At 50.5% G+C, this 23,734-nt stretch overlaps 1 protein-coding gene and 1 non-coding gene across 2 annotated transcripts in view; one reads left to right on the top strand and one right to left on the bottom strand.

Annotated features, from left to right (window-relative positions):
* The first annotated feature begins 8,562 nt into the window (after positions 1–8,562).
* Positions 8,563–8,635, top strand: TRNAE-UUC (transfer RNA glutamic acid (anticodon UUC)). Its single transcript has one exon. It is a non-coding gene; the product is annotated as a tRNA-Glu (tRNA).
* Positions 8,636–20,144: 11,509 nt separating this feature from the next.
* PHLPP1 (PH domain and leucine rich repeat protein phosphatase 1) overlaps positions 20,145–23,734 on the bottom strand; it is a 214,018-nt gene continuing 210,428 nt past the window's right edge. Inside the window, exon 17 of the mRNA XM_059041405.2 lies at positions 20,145–22,308. Coding sequence (XP_058897388.1) covers positions 21,145–22,308 — 1,164 coding nt within the window. The 3' untranslated portion in view covers positions 20,145–21,144. The remainder of the gene's footprint in view (positions 22,309–23,734) is intronic.

Genomic DNA, 23,734 nt, shown 5'->3' on the forward strand with positions numbered 1-23,734 from the left:
GGTCATGTGTTTTTTAACTTTACATTATGCAATTGTCAAGCATACAGACATAGAAAAAATGTATAACAAACCTAATGTACATTAAACAGCTGGCAGAACCTCACACAGAAAGAATGACTCCGTGGCTTTTCAATGCAGTATTCTGACTGTGTATACCCGGTGGAATAAGCCTTTAAAGACACAGAAGAACAACAAAATAATTGGAAACTGGCCACGGGAACCAAAACCTGAAAGGGCTCCCACTGATCTAGGTGGGAGCAATTTGAGCATTTAAAAGAATAATGAATGCAACGGATTGAAACCCATGAAATATATAAAATCCATGAATTCATAATTATACTGAAAAAAATTGGTTGCCATTGGAGAGTATGGAGGTGTCATTTATTCTATCTTTCCTATACAGACTGTATTCAGGAAAGCCAAAAAAGTTCATGAGGGAAAGTTTATTTTCCTAGAAGAATTCCAGCCAATCATTTCAGAAGGAATGACAGAGCTAGAAAATCACCGTCTGTGACATCTAATGGAACGACGGCTCTAGGCTGTGTCATTAGGCCATGTTTAGACCATTCGGTGGAAGGCTGGTGGATGACTCCATCATGGAGTGATCAGACTGACGCGCTCTGAACCCACTGGTCAATATTAGCTATCCCTGGGGTTTGCATATGTGGATTAGGTGTCTGGGTGAACACATCGGCCTGTGGAGTGCGTGCACGTAGACAAGCATGGGGAAAGACAGCGCTGGGCCAGCAGGCTACTGGGTGGGGAATCTGGATGGGGCGGTCCCATTGTGCAAAGCTCTGTCACATGTGCATGAAGAGAGGCGTAAGTCACCAGAGCACGTACCGTGGGCTCTGCTCAGAAAACTCCACGTGGAGAAGCCTCCCGTGTTCCCAGCACAGCCTCATCCCGAGGGCCCTGGCTGCACAGACCATGGACTGAGTCCTGAGGCTGTACAACAGGAGGACAGGACGCCAATACAAATGGTTAATGCTCGGAGCATATACGTTTCTGCAGGATTTTATTACAAAGTCTGGTTCACCAGGAACTGGCACCACAGGCCCTGAGGAGAGGAAAATCCTGGACAGATGGACCCCAGAGGGGGTCAGACCCGGGGAGGAGAGATGGGGGGGCCAACTGAGTCACCTCAGGCACTGGTCAACTACAAGGGCTCTTCAGGACCTACTGGGAATTATCCGAGCGCCCAGTAAGCCCTGATGGAAGGGGGCATTCTTACCACATGTCTCCAGGGGTTAAATGCACAGGCTGGAGAAGGGAGGGCATAAAGGGAGCCGGGCTGCCCCTGGACGTAAGAAAATGACCACCCAGGGCCGTGTCTGCTCGGATGGGACCTGGAAGACAGGTGAGTCTTTATCCAACACTATTCCTTAGAGTTTAGGTTCACAATATGGTGGCTCTGATCCGAATTCCAGCAAAATGAGTTAGTTCCTTAAGCACCAAAAATCTCTCATTGTAAGGTGGTCTAGAGATGAGAAGCCCCTGTACCCAATAATGCAGAGATGGTACAAGGTCCAGATCTATTTACATCTGTCTTCAGAATTTAACGATTTGGCAAGATGATACATATGTAAGTGCTCCATAAACTGCAGGGCACTGTACAACTACGGGCACCTCTGCTACAGGATGCCTTGAACTTTTAACCTGGTGACAGAGACCGGCGTGAATAATAACGTTGGTGCTTTCCTATGTCAGTCTCTAAGTTCCAGCCAGCTATGCCATTTTAGATGGCTGACATGTAATTCAAGTGAACATGAGATCAAGCCTGAAGGAAGGGTGCAGAGAGACCACGACGAGGGACCTCAGAGCTTTCCCGGAGGTGCTGAAATGGGAAATAATTAACCTTTGGAAAGCCTGCAAGGTGACCTGGTATCTTCTGTCCCTGCCCCGCCACCGCTGAGGCTGGAAGGTTAATTAGTTTGCCCTGCACAGAAGGGCCAGGCCTAAAATTTAGAGGCACTGGCTGGACGCCTCATGTGCCCCCCTTCTGAGCAGAAGTCAGAGAGGGAGGTGCTCTCTCCATGGGGGTGACCCACCCACAGGGGCAGAGCTCACCCCACCCCCGTCCTCATCCCCTACATTATCCCCGGGGGCCACCCGAGGGCGCTCCTGTGGTGTTTTGCCAGTGGTACCTTCTGGGCCCTGCCAGGGGGCCCATCTGTCCTCCTGCCGCGGACATCACTTGGTGCCACTCTGGGGCCAGTGCTGTTTTCTGGCCACAGTCTCGTCAGTGTCACCACCCTCCCTTGCAGACACGAGAATTCTGAGAGGAAGCTGCCGTTTACCAGGGAAGAGGTCTTGCCCTCCGGGCCAGCTGGCTCTGTGACCTGGCGGCCCTGCCAGGATGCATCCTCCCCACTCCAAAGGAGGCTCCAGAGGTGAAGGAATCTGTCAGAACTTGTTTTTCTGTGATAATTAGTGCTCTGGTTTCCAGTTGTGTTAAATGGGGTACTCGAGTCCTTGCCTCACCCGGAGCTGGAAAAAGAACTCTCCATTTTCTCCGCTTGTCCTTTAACAACTACAATTTTCCACTCTGGAAGCAAAATAGAGTCACCTAGGGTGCTTTAAAAAATACTCATGGAGGTCCCACCCCCAGGCCAACTAAATCAGAATTTCTCAGGGTGTGACGCTGGCATCAGTATTTTTTAATACACCCCGAGTATTCTGGCGTGAAGCCAGGGTTGAGAACCACTGAGGGAAAAAATACACCAACAGCCCTGATAACGCAGCGCCAGATGTGCGGTTCCAATCCTTGTTTAGGACTCTTCAAGGCTGCCCTTCATTTCCCGGAGTGGCTATCCTCAGGCTCCCAATGCTGCCTGACCTCTGACCCCCCCAGCACAAGAGCCAGCCTCCAGTGCACTGAATCCAACTCCAGATGCCAGGCCAGCCCCGTCTCCGGACCCAACCTGTGGTCTGGTTTCTGGGGCATCAGAAGCAGTGCTGGGCAGGCTCCAGACAAAGCCAACCCCACACGCTCTTCATCAGGCCCCTCCCTGCCCCTCCCCCTCTGGATGGGGTCTCCGGCCGAAACACAGATGCACACTTGGCCCCTTGCTCTTTGACAACGTGGACACGCCAGGCCCGGGGTTCTCGTCACCCCCGATGTCTGCAGGCACGCTGGCTGGGGCCCTGCTGCTGAGAAGAACACAGAGCACCTCCAGGGTGGGGCCTTGGCCCCATTTCTGTTGCCCACTGGCTGCTCCGGAGCAGCCCAGGCGAGGGTGTGTGCAGGAGCTGTCCCGGGGGTGAGAGCTGCCATTAGGACGCTTGTTACCAGCCTCCTGCCGACAGCCCTGGACCCCCAGCATCGTCTGCCAGTCCAGCTCAGTCCATCCCTGGGCTCCACAGCCCCAACGTGCCACTGCCGGGGACACCTGCTTGAACCAGTACAAGCTCTAGGAGTAACAGTCCGCTCGCGCTGCAGACTCATCCAGGTGAGCCCTGACCTGATCGATCCGGGAATCACCAATCCAAGGACGCAACGAGGGCACTCCCACGCTGGACCTCTTGGCTCCCCGCAGAGCTCCCTGCTGTTGTTTCTGAGAGCAATCAGGGTATTGGAAAGGCCCTGTTGCAGGTTCAATTGTGTCTCCCACAAATTCCTATGTCCAAGTAATAACCTTCAGTACTTCAGAACATGATCTCACTTAGAAACAGAGTCCGTGCAGATGTGATTAGTTACGATGAGGTCATGCTGTGGACTCAACCTAATATGGCTGGTGTCCTTCTACAAAGAGGGATATTTGGACACAGACACAGAGGGAGAAGGCCATGTGATGACAGAGGTAGATATCAGAGTGACACAGCTGTACACCAAGCAGCACCAGGGATTGCCAGCAGCCACCGGAAAGAGGCGGGAAGCAAGGATGGAGCCTCCCCTGCAGGTTTCAGAGGAAGTGTGGCCCTGCCGACACCTCATTTCAGATTTCTAGACTCCAGATCCACAAAAGAACGAGTTTCTGTTGTTTTAAGTCACCCTGTGTGTGATACTTTATCAGGGCAGGTCTAGGAAATGAAGACAAGAGGTAAACTCAGGCCTGGTTTTTCAGTTTCTCCTCCGAGCGAGTTTCTACAGGTTAGGATAGTTGCACATGTAACAACCAAAACCCACTCCAACTGGTTTAGACAACAAAGGGGATTTATTCTATATATCCAGTGGCTTGATAAAAAGAGATCTGCATACTGACAATAATCATCAGATGACTATATGAACACAGAAAATTACACAGGGGGACATGTGTTACTGAGGTTGGGGTGTGGGTATAGATTTATCATCTCAGACAGAAGACTCTTTCCTCTGAGCATGTGCATTCAACTTACTTCATGGGTTTCCTAGAACAAAACCATTCTTTACATTTGTGGATTGGAAGGGGATTTAGTATTGGAGTCACCCTCAAAAGTGACACATCGGCTTTAGCCTCTTGAGACAAAAGTCTCCCAGCAGGTTTTGGAATCCAGTATATTCTACCAAGATTTCAAAACTCTTAGTTAGAGCTGTATTGTAGCCAGGGCAGCATCCACTCTGTGTGTGTGTGTGTGTGTGTGTGTGTGTGTGTGTGTGTGTGTGTGTGTGTGTGTGTGTGTGTGTGTGTGTGTGTGTGTGTGTGTGTGTGTGTGTGTGAGAGAGAGAGAGAGAGAGAGAGAGAGAGAGAGAGAGAGAGAGAGAGAGAGAGAGAGAGAGAGAGAGAGAGATAACAAGCCTTTGGTAGAATAGTCTGAATCTGCCCTCAGACAGTAATTCTCCAGTTCCTTTTCTGATTTATTTCTCGAGCACCATCACCGAGCTCTACCCAGGTGGGACAGTAGCTGGAGGCAAAGCATTGGAGGCAAAGCATTCCTCAGCACGAGCTCACCTCACCATAGGGCTGTAAACATGACAAATTCTCAGGAGTCCAGACACCGGATATCCCAGCCCTGCACATACTGGTGCTGTCAGAGAGAGAACTACAGACTCTTGCTTGAGTTTCTCCAGCAAGGGAACAAAAGCCACAAAGAGTGCTTGCTGAACACTTCGCTCAATCCTGTGGGCATGTGTTATACGCTAATTGATGCTTTTGCCACCTGGCAGTGCACTGTTTTGAGCAATTGTATGTCTATAGGAAATAATAAAGTGATTCATTTTTATCTTGAAAACGTCAATAGTTAACATACATTCTATCAATATTGCCTTTTGTCCCCAGCTTCTGCCTCTAACATTTAATTGTAATGTATTGTAGTTGCAACAAGTTGAATCAACTGAGATTGAAAAATGAGATGTAAAAAAAAAAAAAAAGTGGAAAAACATATCCTTTGTGGTCAATATTCATCTTGCAAAGGGTTTTTTTTTCTGTAAGGAAGTCTGCCAAGAGTGGGAAAGACAATGAAGATAGAAAGTGATTCACTGAATCAGCAGCTTCAGAGAGGTCAGAAGGAGACAGAACTGGCCCTTGTACTTGGCAAAGAGAAGAGAGTCAAGAGGTTGGCTGGAAGCCCCGGAAACACATCCTGTGAGACGAAGAGAGGGGTGTGTGTATGACCACGCAGTGGTCAGGAGGATTGGGTGGACGCCATACTGCTGGGGGAGGGAGAGGTGCCCCCAGCCTCCTAGGACATGACCTCTGCCCTCCCACACCTTGGCTCCCATCAGGGCCCCTTCCCTTTCCTGGAAGTCAATGTTCCCTTTATGTCAACAACCTCTCCATGACCTTAATATTCTCCACCTGCCAGGCCTCTGCTTGGGTTGTCCCAGAAGTGACCTTTTGGTCAGAACCTCCTCAGTAAGAAGATTGGATCCATGGGGTCACTCACCTGGGACCCCTGGCACTTAGTTCACCAGACTAAGAAAGCTGAGGCTAGAAGATGTTGTCAAACAAAATCTCCCTAGACTTTCTCCAGCAATCATGTCCTGGAATTATCCCAAGCATTTTTTTCTTTTTTGGCTACGTTGGGTCTTCGTTGCTGCGCACAGGCTTTCTCTAGTTGCGGCAAGCAGGAGCTACTCTTCGTTGCGGTGCGTGGGGTTCTCATTGCGGTGGCTTTTCCTGTTGTGGAGCACGGGCTCTAGGTGCGAGGGCTTCAGTAGTTGTGGCTTGTGGGCTCAGTAGTTATGGCTCACGTGCTAAGTGGTTGTAGCTCATGCGCTCTAGAGCGCAGGCTCAGTAGTTGTGGCGCACAGGCTTAGTTGCTCTGCGGCTTGTGGGATCTTCCCGGACCAGGGCTCGAACTCGTGTCCCCTGCATTGGCAGGCGGATTCTTAACCACTGCGCCACCAGGGAAGTCCCCAAGCATTTTGTAATCCCATCTCGACCTTCCAAAAAGTCTCAGTGAAGGAGGAGGAAGTCATTTATGTACCCGTTGGACACTTATTATTGTCACCTGCCACCTGTGGGCCTGGTACTGTTGGTCGTATTTGGGATACTTCATGAAGACAGGCAAGTTTCTACTCTCATGAAGCTTACAACATAATGAAGGGATGCTGAACAAAGAAATACACAAACTCGTTTCAGTACTGACAAAGCATATGAAGAAACTGAAATGCAGCCATGCAGTATAGGGTGACTTCAAAGGGGCCACCTTAGTGTGCGTGGTCAAGAAGAGCATTCTGAGGGGGTGATATCTGAGCCAAGATCAGAACAGAGAAGGAGGCGGACATTAGACCATCTAAGGAAAAGGATATAATGGATCTAAGTGGGAAGATGCTCATCTTGTTCAGCAGGAAGGAAGCCAGTGTGAAGTGACTGGTGACTCTCAACAGAGGCGATTTTGCCCACCAGCGGATACTGAACAATTGTGTTGCCACACTGCGGGAGGGGCGATGCTCCTGGCAGCTAGTGGGTAGGGGTGGAGATGACTCTAAATATCTTATAGTGCACAGGGCAGCCACCCATGACGAAGAATTATCTGGACCAAAATGTCACTGGGGCTGAGGTTAGAGGGTAAACTCGAGGGTGAGAGTGGCAAAGGTGGGCAGGGAGGTGATGGGGCCGTATCGGGCTGTGCAGCCCTCACGAGGAGTTGGGGTCACTCTAGAATGATGGAGCCCACTGGAGACTGCTCCTCTAGAGCCCGGCATGGTCTTCTCTATTTTGCACTGACGGTTCTGGTGGAAAATTGACAGGAGTGGTACCACAACAGACCCTCATACAGAAGCTCAAACGAGAGAGAAGGGTGGCTTGGACAAGCAGGGGAGATGCAGAGACATGGATGGTTTGGGATATGCTCTCAAGATGAAACAGACAGCTCTGTCAGTGAACTGGCTTGTGTGCAGCGGTGGGGGAAAGAGGAATCAAGCATGATTCCTGAGATGTTCTCTGGAGCAACTGGATGGTTACTTGTGACGTTTTTGTAACGAGAAAGACTAAGAGAGGATTCGTTTGCGGTAAAAAATAAGAAGCTCTGTTTTTGGATGGGATGAGTTTTTGACACTTATTAAACATCCACATGCAGAGATACGGCAGACAGTGGGCTATCACCATACAGATGGTATTTAAAGTGGATAAGATACACTAAAATCCATCAATTGTGTGCCGGTTTATAGTAGACTACTTAAATAGTAACACTAACTTCAATATCAAAGGGGGAAAAAAAGGAACATTTTTTCCCTCTTGCAGTTTGCATAGAAAAAGTTGGTTAAGCTCTAATAATATATGACTCTTGGAAGAATAATTTTTTTAAAAGAGGCAGGACAATGTGAACTAAGAAGATGTTGACAAATACAGAATGATCCAGCAAAAGTAGTTAAGAATCAGGGCTCAGAGAACTTAAACTTCTTTGTGGCACCCCAACTTCACTTTCCTGATTCAGTCGTTCCCCTGGTGGGGTTGCTGTTATCCCACTTCTCCATGAGCCACCTCTCAAGCATCTGCAAGGACCACTGAAGAAAGTGACCCTCTGTGAAGCCATCTCTGTTCCTGACCCAAGTGGCTGCTCTTCTCTGTGCATTTGAGACACTTGAAATCCAGTCCTTCCCACAAGCCAGGCCCATGTTAATGTCATATCCTCTCATTGAGTGCTAAGACTATGTACTATGAACCCCAGTTTGCAGACCAAGTAACTAAAGCACTGGGAGGTGAAATTGCCAAGGTCACCCAGCTAGTCAGAGGCAGAGTCAGGGTTTGAACTCAAGGCTGTCTGCTCCAGAACTCCTGCACCTATTATTGTTTTCAACGACTTTTTTCCTCCACTAGACTTTCAAGTCCTTAAAGAACAAATCAAGCCACACTGGGTTCACGGTGAATACCAAGTGTCCTAGGTTTGCAAAGTGCCCCATATTTGGAAGTAGGCTTGACATTTGAAATCCCACCGTGAAATCACAGCTACAAGTTTCAGTCTCTAGGCATTTACAACCCAGGCCACTGAAATCTGCTATAAACCACCAGTCACTAAAGGAACACTTTGCAGAGAGGAAAAGTAAAAATCTTGATTTTTCTTCTTGAAGGTGAGATGTTTATTTAATAATCAGCCCAAAGCTGTATCAGAATTTTCTCTTTACTGAATTTCCTTTCTTTTTCCAGGAAGAAAAAAACTATATCACTTTCCCCTTTTGTAGCAGGTTCTATGGGGAATTCCCTGGTGGTCCAGTGGTTAGGACTCGGCACTTTCACTGCCTAGGCCCCAGGTTCGATCCCTGGTCAGGGAACTAAGATCCTGCAAGCCACACAGCATGGCCAAAAATAAAACATAATAATAATAAATAAATTGTAGCAGGTGCTCTGACCTCATCACTGTCCTCCCTCAGACAACACTGCCCCACCCACTGACCTTCACCATTGTTACGCGGCTGCATTTACTCTGCGTTTGGAAACCAAGGCACATCTTCCTACACTGCAGAGAGTAACAGCTTAGCTCCCTACCTCTTGCTCCAACTGTTCATAAATTTTAAGCAGGATAATAGCAAAGATGTTCACTGCAGTGTTATTTAAAACAGCAAAAAGCTAGAAACCATCCAAATGACCACCATTATTGATGTAGTTGACCAAATTGTGATACATTCACCTGACAGAATATTACCAGCTTTTAAAAATGTTTACTAAGAATTTTTATTAACAAGGTTAGATGATCACCACATAATTGGAAAAAAAAAGGATACTGAATATAACATAACCACAATGTGTATTAAAAATGGCACTTACAAGATTCCCGGAACACTGCCTTGTTACCTCACCACCATCCAATCAGAAGAAAGTCACACACCCTGCAGCCCTCACCCCAAATTTTGCCTATAACAACTTCTCCCTAAAAACCATCAGGGAGTTCGGGTATTTTGAGCATGAGCCACCCATTTTCCTTGGTTGGCCCTGCAATAAACCTTTCTCTGCTCAGGGAAAAAAAAAAAAAAAAAAAGTGGTACATAGACAAAAGACTAGAAAGAAATAAAACGATGGCAATGTGTTAATGGGATAATGGCTCAGCTTTTTTCCTCATTAAGCTTCCTAACTTTTCCAGCTTTTTGTGTGCATTATCTTCTAGTCAGAAAAAGACATTATTGGTTATATTTTAAAATGTGTCTGTGGCTTCTGGGGTGAGAGAAGCCTTTGTTCCATTTCTGGCACCTTTCTAAAGGCGGTTAGTCATTTCTAGTGCTGAAAAGGAAGGGTACCAATTAAAAAGCCCACAAGGTGTTTGCAAAGTTGGTGCATTCTTTTACGCATAAAAATGTGTTGAAAGAATATTATGTGCTAGGCGCAGGGCAAGTCCTGAGATACAGATATTAGTAAGGCAAGGTCTCCCCTTCAAGGAGCTTACAAGATGCCCATTTCAAATCTTAGACTGAGAAAAGAATGTGTAAAGAAAGGTGGACCCAAATCCTTAAAGATGAATACACTTCTATTATCATCATTTAAAAAACCTATCTAATGATTTAAACAATCAACCAAGTGTAAAAGAGTGACAACCTAAATTGGGGTCCCAAATATTGACATTTGTTGCAAATCTACCCCCTAACCTTCTGAAGGTCTGGCTGTAATCCCCGCTTTCCCTCTCCAGTACCCTCCACAGGAAGGTAATGCAACACACCAGAAATTTCCCGAATATGGTTTGTGCTCAAGTCTTACCTCAGAGTCATATTTCCTCCTCCTATAAAAAGTAGCTCCCTATCCATAAATTGCATTGTACTTGACAGATCTTTCCTTTTGCAGTCATGAGACCTCTCCCATGCTGTCATCTGGTTTGTGACATCCTGGATCCTCCCCAAGTACAGACCAGCCTGCCCCCTTGCTCTCCTGGGCAGTCCCTTTTCACTAAGGCAGCAAGAACACAATTCTGTCTAGTGATAGATCCACAGACACCCCCCTCCCTGAAGAAACCCAACAAAAACAAAAACAAAAAAACCCAAAGCCCTCTTCCTTGTCTTTTTAAGCTAAATTTTGCAAGATCAGATCCATCTAGCATGAAAAGGTCCCAAACTATCCAAAGTGCTGACGATCCCTGAAGCACTCCCAGTGAGACAGGCAGTTAAATGCAATGGAAAACTGCTACTTGCCCTAACTCAAACTTTTGTTTGATTAAGGATTAATCAGGGGGGTATTAATGTCCTGCCATAGTGCTGTCCTAGGAGCAGTGAATGACAGAGCTGGAAAGGACCCAAGGTTGCTGTATCCACAGCCTTCCTGTTACAAACTGAGGCCCCCACAGCCCAAGGGACTTGCCTGAATTCCCACTGTTGGGTCAGAGCCAGGACGCACCTGGCTCTTACTCTCACAGAGGGCTCGGTCTCAGGGGTTTCAAACTTTTACTTCTCAGAGAAAAACAAAGGTGCAGCCTGCAGTATGCGTGTGTGTGCTTGTGCGTGCGCGTGTGTATTAATACATTACATACATGTACCACATGGTGAAGATGGTCTCATCCACGAACTGGTTAAAAAATGGTGACAAGAGACAGTTGGGAGCCAGCCAGGCTGCTCTGACACCTCCTGGTGGTGACCTGACCTGGGGCTGATCCTTGGAACCCTCTGAGCCTCAGCTTCCTGTGCAAATGAAGATTTTAACAGTCTTCACCTGCCAGGGCTATTGTCAAGATTAAGCCAAACACTAAAGTAAAGCAAGTGTCCGACACTTCTTTAAAGCCGTGTATGAATTTAACTCTCAAAACTTTCAGAAATGCAAACAAACAAAAAGGGAAGTTCTAGTATTTTCTTCACACACCCAGTGGTTCCTCTGGCGCATCCCAGGGCTGAACACATGCCCCTGGGGGGACCACACTGTCCTCCATGCTCCCTCCCCGGCTGGCACTGGCCAGAAATGCACCTCCTCACAAGGCTTTGTGCTGGTGTCCCTCTGGCGCCAGCTCTGTCCACACACCTTCCCCTGGGGCCCGGCAGCGGTCCCAGTGGAATCTTATGCAACCAGGCCACAAGCAATTCATCTGCTGGGAAAAGTCCTGCTCCCTGAGCAAACCCCCGAACGGCGCCTGTTCCTAGCTGTCTTCGGCTCATGTCATGTGAAGAATGACAAGAGAGCAGCCATCACCCAATGCTGCTCGCCGTGGTGACAATGGCTGAGATTCATTAAAGGCATAAATCAGCTCATTATTCAGACTGCGGTTTCCACCTGGTTTTGGATAATTTACTTAATATTTATTGATCACGGAGGATGTGAAATGGCCTGTCCTGGGCCAAATAAGCAATTTAAAATAGAGAGATACAGGGGAATGCCTAACCACGGCCAAAGTCATCCGTCCCCAGGAAATTCACAAACACACCCTGGGCAGGGGACCCTGGAGTGGGTGGGTGGAAGCAGCTCACCAGGCATCTCTCACAGAGCCAAGGAACTCTATTAAGTTGAACCGGAGGAAATTTGGGGATGCAGCCAATGTCTAGTCCACCCAACAGCTGAAAAGGGTTCCACCTCATACCTATGCCAACACGGTGCCGCTTGAAGGGCCAACAACAGGACTCAAACAGGGGAGGGGTCTCTCCGCACAGAAAGGAAGGGAATCTCTTTAGACCAGCGAAACCGCAGCGCCCGGCGCAACCTTGCAGCTGTTGCCAATAGCTGAATTAACACGAGTCAGGTTCATCAATCCAAGGAAGAAAGTAACATTTTGCTGAGTATCAGTAACTCACAGTTAGCTCTGGTTCTCACTCCGTCAGAGAGATGACCACGGCGGGCACCCTTGAATTTCTTTCTCACAACCCTGGGTAAAAGCGCTGCAAAACAGAAGCAGAGACGGAAATAAATGAATCCCCACGCCCAAAGCCACCCAGAGGAAGGCTGGATTTCGGCCCTAGCTTAAAAAGCTCTTCCCTCCTGCCCTCATGTCCCCGGGGCCGGGCGGAAGTCGGCGGCTCCCACACCCAGAGCCCGGGCGGACCTCCTGGGAGTCTCTTGGGGAGACTGGGTGATAATGCTGAACTTCCGGTGATTCTCCGCTCCCCGCCGCCGCCCACACACCTCAGTCTGGGGGCCTGGGGAAGAGGGACTCCCTGTGCAGTAAAGGCCGAGTCCCTGTACTGCTCAAAAGCCACCCAGGCCAGTCCCGAGTGACTCAGGGACACAGCGCTGGGGCCGAAAATTCCCAACCAAAAAAACCCGTACCCCAAGCGTGACCAGTGTGAGAGGACTTACAGGAGGCAGTTTCCAAATGTTTGAAATCAGGCGCACTGGGATTTTCGTCCATTACTGGGTGGGCATTTGCGGCAACGCACAGGAAATGCAGGGATGGGGCCCAGAGGCCGCGGCGCGAGGCGCACAGCTGCGCGTCGGGAGCTGGAGGGCTCAGGCCGAGGGCACGGCGCCTGAGCGTGAGGACCCTTGAGAAACTGTTTAGTAAGCACCTGCCTTGCGCCAACCTCCTGGAAGACAACATCTTCTCTCATCCCCCCGCCTTGGGCGAGGTCTGCGGCCTAGACTCACACCCTCCGGCCCTGGGTCGGCGCCAGCACTCGCTCGCCGGAGTCTGAGAGGACACACTGAGCATGCGCAGCCTGCGCCCCGCCCCGTCGGGAGCCGCGTTCTCAGCTTCCTCCCCGCCTCCAGGGGGCGCTCTCTGCCCCAGAACACTGAGGGCTTCCGCCTCCGCCTAGCGGGGCTGGGGAGCGGCTGACTGCTGAGGGGTTTTCGTAGTCGGAAGCCCTCTCACCCAGTGACACAGCCCGTATTCTCCATTGTCTGCGTTAAGCAGTAAAGGTGACCTTTCTGCCCCTTCTGCTTATTGCTGTCTTATTTCGCCTTTGGTTCAGAGCCGAGGCAAGAAGAGGGAAGCATATAAGGGCCACTCCCCTAATATCCCAACACTCGGCGGTCTCCACCCCGGGGCTTTGACCTTGCAGTTTCCTCTGCTTGAAATTCTCTGCCTCCAGATCCTAATTGTCTTCTTTTCATCAGGTTTTAGGTCAAATATCATTCTTGATTCCATTTTCCTCTTCCGTTTTCTTCACATTTTTTTTTACATCTGAAATAATCATGTTCATTTTTAAAGATTTGCTTATTCATTGTCCATCTCCTCTACCAGGAGGGTTTAAGAAGTAGAAATGACAGCACTTGGTGACCGATGACAGGTTCTGCCAGCGTCGGGCTTGCAAGGAGGTGCAGGTTTGAGGTAAGTTGGGTTTGTGGCGCCTGAGTCCTGCGAGGGAGGTGTCCAGGAGGCGGTGTGGACATGGGTGGGCGGGGGGGACGATGAGCGCACCCAGGACGAGCCTCGAGTGAGAGCGAGAGGCGAAGGGAGGAGCGCGGAACCCAACTCTTAGGATCTGGCAGAAGAGCCTGCAAAATGTGGCGGAGAAGCAGCAGTTATAGCCGGCCCAAAGGCCAAGCAAGAGCGCTGGGGGCCAAAGCGGAGAGGTTGAACAAGGCAGGGATCTGCTGTGGAAGCTGCTGCAACGTCCAGCGCCGTCCTCCCTCCCGCCACGGTAAGCGTGGTGAGCAGCAGCCAGACCGGGCCTCTGAATGGCTGGGAGGAGGGGGGAGGGGCGAGGGGCGGAGGCCGGGACCGAAGGGATGGAGGCGGCTGGAAGTTGCAAACATTAGGCAGGGCGCCCATCTGCATGAACCAGTGGTTTTATTTCTGGCCCAGCTGGACGCGAAAAGGGGGAGGGCTGGACTCATCTCAAGGACAGGCGCTTGGACATCTTGAGGTGGCTTCTAGCAGAAGCCCCGCTAAAGTAGCAAGGCAGCGATTCCCAGTGGAGGCCAAGGGACCCATCTTCACCCCTGGATGTGGAGAGCCTTGTGCCTCCACAGGTGCGTGAGGCCCATCCTCGGGGGGGGAAAGGCTGCAAACATTTTGGTTTTTTTTTAAACAAATGGGAGTGATGTATCTCAGGTGTGGTACCAGGGGCTGGGTTGCAGAAAAGCAATTAAACGTGAAGCAGAGGGACCTCTGAGGTCAGCGTTGCTAGAGGCGACTGCTGTGTCCATCTGCCACAGGTGTGTAGAATTCAGAGTTGCTCAAAATAAAACCCTGCCTATTGGAGAAAAACAGCTAGGAAATGGTTTTGATGGTGTTTAATGGGCAGAGCAAAGGAGCATTGGTCTTTCTGTCTTTTCCGTCCCAAGAGTTTGAGCCTTCACAGCTCTGGAAAAGCCGGCCCGGGGTCCGTCTGCTCTAGCCTTGCACCCTCTGCGCTCAGCACACTTGGAAGAGGCTCTGTTTGTGGCAAGGCTCCTAGGGTAGAAGCGGTCAAAGTTATCACTGGCTTTCCATTGCAGGAAGGAATCCGAGCTGGGCGTTAATGAGGAGCAGCTGGCGGCAGGTGGGCCCTTCCCCCTTCCTTGTTCATTGCAGGTGGGAAGTCAGTATCATCCCCCCGGAAGTCACGACAGAAACGTTTGAAGGCCGCTGGTGGACCGGAAGGACCCCTCACAGTGCTGGATCTCAGTGAGCGCCCTGCGGAGCTGGGATTTAAAGAGAATTCCGAGCCTGGGGTTGGCCCTTGGCCATCTCAGACCTGGAGACCCACCCCGTCTCCCTGCATTCTTGGTTATGTGGGTCTCTGCAGTAGTAGCGTCATCTTTTTTAAAAATTTATTTTTTTTTAGCTGCGTTGGGTCTTCGTTGCAGCGTACAGGCTTTCTCTAGTTGCAGCGAGCGGGGGCTACTCTTCGTTGCGGTGCACGGGCTTCTCACTGCGGTGGCTTCTCTTGTTGGGGAGCACGGGCTCTAGGGGCGCGGGCTTCAGTAGTTGTGGCGCACGGGCTCTAGAGCGCAGGCTCAGTAGTGGTGGCGCACGGGCTTAGTTGCTCCGCGGCATGTGGGATCCTCCCGGACCAGGGCACGAACCCGTGTCCCCTGCATTGGGAGGCGGATTCTTAACCACTGCACCACCAGGGGAGTCCAGTGGCGTTATCTTTTTAAATGTGCTTTGTTTTTCATCCTTGTGGGCCTCTCGCTGTGCTCTGCTCACCCCGGCACTTCTGCACAGAGTGGGGACTCAACTTCTGCCTGTTATGTGGTCAACAGCTTATGAAGGAGGTTAGAGAGCCTCTATCTTTGGAAAAAACAAAATTCCACTCAGCAGAGCAACAGTTTGGATTCTGCCTAGAAGTGGGCACTGGGTGAACCTTCGAGATCATTCCTGCCCCACGATGCTCAGACTGGATGGAAATGGACAGGAGAGGCACCACTGTGGTCACACAGGTGGGCTTGGGTTTTCCTGCCCTCGGCCCTTTCTTTCCCCAATACGCAGCGTCTCATCCCTTAGAACATGTGTTGGTAACAGAAAAGGAGTGAAGACAAAACCCAACACGTTGTAATCTAAGGAGTATCATGATGAGATTTTAAATTTGAAAGCTGGAGGACTCAAAAATGTTTCTATGAAGGGTATATGCAAATTATATGCAGACGGCATTGAAATACATGTCCAGTGAGGTTTCCAGGAAAAAAGTCCTGTGGGTGTACCTGTGAGAGATGGTGGTTTCAGCTCCTGAGGAAAAAGTGGGTGATTGATGGTGCTTAGGATAAGCAGGGCTGGGCCACATTTCAATGAACTATCTTTAACCTACTGAAACGCTCTAGGAAAAGGAGTATTTGAGTAGTTCTCAAGATGCATTGTAGACCATCAAACAAACAAAAGACTTTATTTTGCGTGCATGATTTATTCCTGGCTTACAGGGCAATCAATTTCTGTTAAGTGGAAAACTGACTTAAGAACCTCCAAATGGGACTTCCCTGGTGGTCCGGTGGTTAAGACTTCGCTTTCCAATGCAGGGGGTGCGGGTTCCATTCCTGGTTGGGAAGCTAAGATCCCACATGCCTCGGGGCCAAAAAAACCAAACCATAAAACAAAAGCAATATTGTAACAAGTTCAATAAAGACTTTAAAAATGGTCCACATCAAAAAAAAAAAAGAGCCTCCAAATGTTAACTGCAAAGCAGTTTTCTTAAAGACTCAGAAAGGCAAATGACCTGTAAATGAGTTCAGGAAAAGGCAACAGCTGGAGTTGCACCATTTGAGAAAATGATCTTAGTTGCCATTTCAACCTTCTTCCAATACATAAGATTAGGAATTAGGGGGAAGTTCAGTTTATTGGAATAAGACCTAAGAAATAGTAATGACTAGAAAGTACTTGAAATTTCAGTCTGAAGCCAGTTTTACTTCCACGGCTTTAGAAGAAGAGAGGAATGACAATGAGAGAAGGTTCTAGTCATAAGCAGACGGGAGAAAATTCTCCACGTGTTCTGCCATTTCCCCCTTTGAACAGGATAGAACGTTGTGTTTCTGATTTAGAAGAAAATGAAAGGACTAATGAAATGGAGCCCAACAAAAAGCAGCACTTGTTTATGGGTCCTTAAATTCAGGGCAGGGGACAGCGTGGCTTTCTACTTTACCACACAGCCTGAAAAGCGGAAGGCGGCCTCAGGGACCCCTTGGCCCCTTTCCTCCTGTCAGGGTTCAACCTTAGTCTTCTAGAAGGCAGGGGGCAACATGTAGGGCCTGTAGTCTGCCCTCACCTGGCTGAGACCAAGACCTCAGGAGGTCAGCACAGCCACCGTGGCAAGCAAGCCCCCGCTGCATTTGTGGTCCTGGGCAGGGGACCCGGAGCTGAGCACAGTGGCGGCTCTGGCTGGTGCTTCCTAAACGCGTGGCGTGAATGGACATGGTGGATCGGGTGGGTGTGAGGTTGGCTATGGAGCTTGCTTTCTATCACTTGCCCAAAGCCTCGTCTGCTAGGGGTAGTTCCTGCTTTGTTACTGATCAGAGCAGTGGATCTGCCAAGCTAAGTCTGAACTTGGTTGTGATTTTGGTAAGGGTGGGGTGAGGGGACAGCCTTGAGAGCCATCTTTCAAAGACACAGCAATAGGAATCAGTTCACAACAGGTGAACAACAATAGGGAAATAAAGTTTGCACAGAGCCGTTTGCACAAAATGCATTTCGGGGGGATGAACTGAAAGAAAATGAAATTCAATGGCAAGAAATGAGGAAAGCCTATTTTTTCTACCATGACATCACCCCTCCCTCCTGTAACAGTTCCAACAGATGTTTCCTAGGAGTTTTTGTGTTTTTTTTTTTCCTCTCTGGGAGTTTTTAAATTTTAAAAAAGACTTTTGCTGTGTTCGCAATTATTTTCTATCTGACCACCCTTAGTTCTTTACTTACAACAGTGACAATACTCCCACTTACATAAGGCTTTACTATCTACAAATTACGTGGTTTGATCACTTGGGAGGAAGGGAGGGCAGATACCACAACCCCACACTGTACAAAAATTCTGTTTCCTGACGTGTCAGAGTGAATTCCAAGTGCCTTCTGATGAGTGTTCGCATGGGAATTGTTCCTTCTCCCCGTTGGTCAGTGCCGGCAATGGGCTGATGTTGTCCTATTAGATCCAAGGCGTATTAGGGGTTTTTATTTCTTTTTCCCTATGGGGAATGGAGAATTAGATGGATGTTGGAGACTGACTTCCTCTCTCCCAGGTCGACGCTTTGATTCCGGCTACACATCTTGAGATGTCTGCACGTCAGTGTCCCTAATACGTTCACCGCGCTTTCTCGGACTACTTAATAGTGCTGGAGATTGCATTCTGTCAGGGGTCTAGGAGTGAAAGTAACTGAAACTTTGTTTCTTTTGGAAGAGAGGCAGGAGAAAGACCAAGGGTTATGCCCATTTCCACCCCAAATCTAATCTCACCAGCAGGTGGTGCTGTGACAAAAGCAATCTAGAGAAACCAGGTCAGATTGGGAGTCGGGGCTCCTGAGCCTGGCCCTGGTGCCCTCCGGAAAGCCACTATTCCCGGGACACACACGTGGCAGCCTGTGCCTGATCCAACACCAAGCAACTTCCAGGGCCCTCGGTAGGGAGCTCTGAGTCTATTAGCAAGGCTGCGAGCCCCGTCAGGGCTTCCAGCCTCTTAACCCACCCACCCGCCAGCCGTTTCCCAAATCGCTGGCCTTCCCAGCAGGAAGGACGGTGTGGGGCGGGGCTGGGGGATGCCCTTTCCCCTCATGCTCACCCCGGAGATCCCGTGGCTTTGAGGAATCTTCAATTAAGCACTTGACGGTTTTATAAGCAGTTCTGCATACATTATTAGATGCTACCTTGCTGAGCAGAAGTGAAAAGAAACTCCTCCTCAGGCAATAACTGGGAGGCTCCTAGGCGAGAGCAAGGAGGCCTAGTAGTAGGTCTCCTCGTCTTTAAGCCGTTTAATATGTGCGCATCTCTTACCTTTCACCCACATGCCTATTTATCCCAAGCTCCCAAAGGGCAAAGTTTTGCCCTTTATCTCCACAGTGCCTTATATGCGGCATGTGCTCAATGTGACTTAATGGTCTAAGAAACTGAGAAGCGAGCAAGCAGTGAACTGGCGGCCTTAGGAAAACAGCAGCGCCAAGCCTGTGCCCCTTCTCCCAGTCAGCCACACACGTTAGGACGTGAGGTGAGCCCCCACTTGGGACTTGCTGGTCCCAGCAGCTGCCCCTGGCACAAGCAGCTGCTGTGGGACCCATCGTGGACCCCTCAGATTACTGCCGCCCCTGTTGGCCATGCTCGGGGCAGGAGTGTTGGCTCCTCTGGAAGGGAGCTGCCGTGGAATCGGATCCGCACTGACCGTCTGGGCAGAGGCCCCACTCCAGGCAACGGGTGAGCCCTGTCCACAGGGGAGTTAAGCACCGAGGAGGTCGGAGAGCCAGCCCGGATCTTCTGTAGTGACTACGGCACTGGGGTGAAACCCAGAGCCTTCCAAGTCTGCTCCGATCCACCTGGAGCAGAGGGGCGACAGGGCGGCAAGGTGCTGCTGAGTGGGGCTGGGCGCAGGGACCCTCGGATGGTTCTGCTCCGGCTCTAGAGCAGAGAGCTCTGCCTGGGCTTGGGCAGTCTAGTCCCTTGGTCACTGGGTCCCTTATGGGCTGAGAGGAACTCAATCTTCTTCCACAGCCTTAGTGGTTTTCAAAGTACACAGTGTACAAGTAGCCTCACACGGAATGAAGAACGGACGTCACCAAGACAAGGGGGGGGGGTCCTCTGATCTGGCCACCCAGCGAGGGGACGGACAGCCCATTACTGAGTCTACAAGAAAGACGAGTTGCCATGTCCTGTCACTGAACCAGCCAGGTACCACTGGAGGGCAGATCTGAAGAAGGAAAACCATTCTACCTGGGAAGCTGGTCCACATGGGACAAGAGAGAAGACCCACAGCATCTCCAAAACATGGTTCACAAGATGCAGGGTCGGCGGGGAGGGGTAGGGCACTAGAGTCTGTAAATGGGGCCAGTAAGTCAGCCAGGAATACGGGATCTGCTAGTGGACCCAGTGCACTGACATTATTTCTGCTAGGGGTACAGAGCGAGGCAACCAGCTCCGGTGTACATTGTTCATCAACTATACCCCAATTTTTATAAAAAGATCTATTAACACGTTCAGGTGATTGAGGGGGCCTTGAGAGAACTGGAAACCAACTTGGCTTTGTGGGAGTTTTCCAGGGATCTCCTCTATGCAACCTCATCTGTTCCCCTTTTACCATCTACCCTACACAATAACAAGAAGAAATAGAAAGGCTGTAAGACCAGCTATGTGTATTGTTAACCACAGGGTTGATTTCACTACGTTCGTTCAATGTAGGTTAACCTGTTGGGTATTTTCCCTTCAAAAAAAAAATCAAAGTCGGAAATATCTGATGACCCCAAAGTTACATGCATTCATTCCAAACCCAAGCTGGGTGTGATCATCTGCAAGACACATCTGGCTCTTGAGACAAAAGCAGATGGGTCCAATACTTGTAAATTTTATATTTATTATAACAAAAATGACATGTTCATTTGTGCATTCTGCTTTAATATAACTCTTGGTATGTAAATGATCTAACTGGATTCTATACAATCATGCTGATTGTGGCAGCAGTAAGGAACACAATTAAAAAGTGTCTGCAAAAGAGGCTGGGTGGGAACAGGAGAGGAAGAAAAAGGGTCCGAGGCCCCCTCGGGTGCAGGTTCGTTTCCAGTGGCCTATGGTCCACCTTATTTGAACAGCAATGCTCTCAGCAATGCTCAGGCTCATAATTCAATGAATTAAAAAGGTGGGGGGAAAAGGGGGTGTGGGCGGGAAGGGGTGTCAGAGGGGGAGGGGAGGGAAGTCAGTTGTTTAGTCCCTTATGCCCAAACTACAAAACATGTGAAGCATCACTATACAACACTGAGCTATTTACAATAGAAATTTTTCAATCAACTGTTCTCTCAGAGAAAATTAGTGAATCCCAGTGACTTAGGTCACCTGACAGAGTAAAGCAACTCCTAGGAGTTAGTCTCCATATTCTACAAATGTCTATCATTTTCAAGACAAAAAAAAAAAGGCTTCCCCCCCACCCCCTGCAAAGAAATACAGAATTACAGTATTATTAAATCATTTAGCACTGGCAACCTGCCCTGCCTTCCAGACAAACAAAACAACACAAAGCCACTTTAAAAAGTGTTACATTATCATTAACCGTTTCTCTGTAATATATTAAACCTTTTGTTCTTTGTCTTTACACATCTGATATGTTAGGGGAAGAAGTTAACAAATTTAAATCATATTGGTACAGCATCACGAGAAGAAAAGTGGTAATTATTTTTAAAAATGACCAACAGAAGGGAAACGTACAGACTGGCTGCAAAGACAGGCTGGGAAAGCGTCTGGGAGAAGGGCGTGGAGTAAAACCCCTGGTTTAACGGGAGCCTGGGAGGCTCTGGCAACTCAGCCTTTGTTGGTTAGTTTATTTTTAAGCAGCGCGCGGGTGGGTCAGAGCGGTGTGTCACAGCAGTCTGGCAGCTGGTCCACCGGGCACGGCCGCGGCGGCGGCTGCACGTGGAGCTGTGCGGGCGGCGGCGGCAGCGGCAGCGGCTGCTGGTGTTTCATGATCTCTTTGACCTCCTCCTCCAGCTCCGGGGGAATGATGAACTGATCGTCAGGATCCGGCTGAGCCGGGGCTGCGAAATAGCCCCCCGGCTTGCGGAGAGGCGCGTCCGTGGCCACCTCTATCACGTTGTGGCTCCGTTCCTGGGGCGCCACGGAGCCGTTAGCCCTCCGGCGCCCCATGGTCCCCACGGCCGCACAGTCCGCCCTCCGGGGCAGGGCCGGCTCGTCCTCGGTGGCGCTGATGACGATGCCCTCGTCGCTGGCCTCGGCCGGCAGCTGCAGCAGGGGCTGCTGCCTCTCCTTCTCCTTGGCGCGGCCGCAGTGGATGTCCACCTCCACCTCCACCCGGCTGCCGTTGGTGAAGACGCCCTCGATGGGCTCTTCGTCATCGCTGTCGAGGCCGTTGTCGGAGAAGGCGCTGGAGAAAGTGGCGCTGGACAGCTGGCGCTGGAAGGAGCTGGACGGGCAGGCGGGGTGCAGCGAGCAGCGCGGCTCGCTGGGGCAGGCGGGGCTGCTCTCGCTCAGGGCGCCCGGCGGGGGCTCGTCCGAGGCCGTGGACCCCACCTCGCTGCTCATCTCGGACGTGGAGAGCTCGCTGCTCATCTCCGAGGCCAGGCCGCTGCTGGACGACGGCACGCCCAGCCCGTCGGCGGGCCGCTCCTTGATGGCCATGCTGACGGAGGGCGGGAAGGTGCCGGGGCTGGGCGGCGGCACGGGCCCGCCGGCGCCCAGCTCGCAGCAGCAGAAGCTGTCCTCGGGGACGCTGAGCTGCACCACCACGGCGCTGACGCTGTCGCGGCAGCCGTAGCTCTGCGCCAGCGTGCACAGCTTCTTGGCGGCGGCCAGGGCGTCGGGGACGTTGCGCACGGCCCCCACGGCCTCCTCGACGGACAGGCTGTCCCACAGGCCCTTGCTGCCCAGGATGAAGAACTCGTCCTGCGGGGTCAGGGCCACGGACTGCACGTGGGGGCGGGGCACCACGCTGGGGTGCAGGAACGTGTAGCCCAGGATGCGCGTGGACTCGGTCACTCCGTTCACTTTGCCATCCTGGAAGAAGAGGGGTTTCCAAACAGACGTTACCACGGAGCACGCGGGGCGACGTGCGGCTTCCCTGGGGCCTCCTGCCTGGGGGACCACCGGAGCGTGACACGCGGTCCACAGGGGGAGGGGCTGCCCACCCTCCTGTGAGTGGTTCATGTCCGCCTGTCATCAGAACCCTGGGGCAGAAGCCCGGGGCGGGTAAGAAGCAGGAGGGACAAATGGAAAGTAGCTCGGTTACGCCCTTTATTGGGACCCGTCTATCTCCAAAGCAGACCATCATCTGACACAGCAACATGGCTGACTGGCGCCTCCTGGAACCCACGGGGGTCCCGAGAGGAAGAGTCTTGCTGACTGAGCCAGTGCCGAGCAGCCCCCGAGGCGGGTGCGTTCCAGATAACTGCCCGGAATCTTAGGTCACTCCCCGAAGCACATCAACCTTCAGGGGCGGGAATGTCTGAAGGTCCAGAAGTGAGGGGAGAGGCACTGTTTTAAACGTAAGAAGGTTAAAAACAATTGGTGGGGAAATCTTGGGGTGACTAGCTGGGTACGACTGATCACGTCTGGAGAGGTAGATGCTTAAGGAGAAGTGCCAGCTCCTACCGCTTCCCTGAACTCGCTTTCCTGGCAGCAAATGGAGATGACAAAGTCTCCTGCTTCCGTCCAGCTGAGTTCACGCCACTTAAACCACGAACCAAAGTTTCAGACCACTTGCCAATAAAAAGCCTTTACTCTGAAGCTGGAGGAGAGGAGGGGAGATAACCCCAGGGTGTACCTGCTCGGTTCTTTATTCTTCAAGTTTGAGGTTCTTGGGTCTAGGACGTGCCTCTACATGCCCCTATTTTTAACACCTTTTCCAGAGGAGGCTCCATCAGGACAACTTTTATGTGTGTCTGGGACGAGGGAATAGTGATGGTCTAACCATCTCCCTCGAAGCAAGTGTTTCTTCCGCAGAATACCCATTCCCTTCCCAACCCTACCACGTTCCTTCATTTGGGAGTATGTCCCCCAGCTCCGCAGACAATCCCGCCACGCATACGAGCAGGCAGCACTATTCGAAGTAAAATTACTAAAGCGGGGCTTCAAGCACAATTTTCAACTCTCTTAATTCTCCTAATATATTTGTTCTTCCCCAAAATGTGGAATTTGGCAAAAATTACCCTTGCTGTTCTGCCCAACCCTTTAAGATCTCACCACATCAGGATCAATGATTTTGTCTCCGTGTGTGTGTTTCGGGGGCGCATACCTCAAGGCAGGGAAATTCAGGAAAACCAACGCAGCGATACAGACAAAGCGAGGAAGGGGGAGGCAGAGAACGCAGGAGAAAACCTCTGAAGCACCAACGGTGACGCATTTACGTAGCAGAAAATGGTTGATCTTTGCATCGTGTCATGTTGAACGCTTTAATTCAATATATTTAATAATTTCATTCAAT

The sequence above is a fragment of the Kogia breviceps genome, chromosome 15, assembly GCF_026419965.1.
Source record: "Kogia breviceps isolate mKogBre1 chromosome 15, mKogBre1 haplotype 1, whole genome shotgun sequence".
In the NCBI taxonomy this organism is placed as follows: Eukaryota; Metazoa; Chordata; class Mammalia; order Artiodactyla; family Physeteridae; genus Kogia; species Kogia breviceps.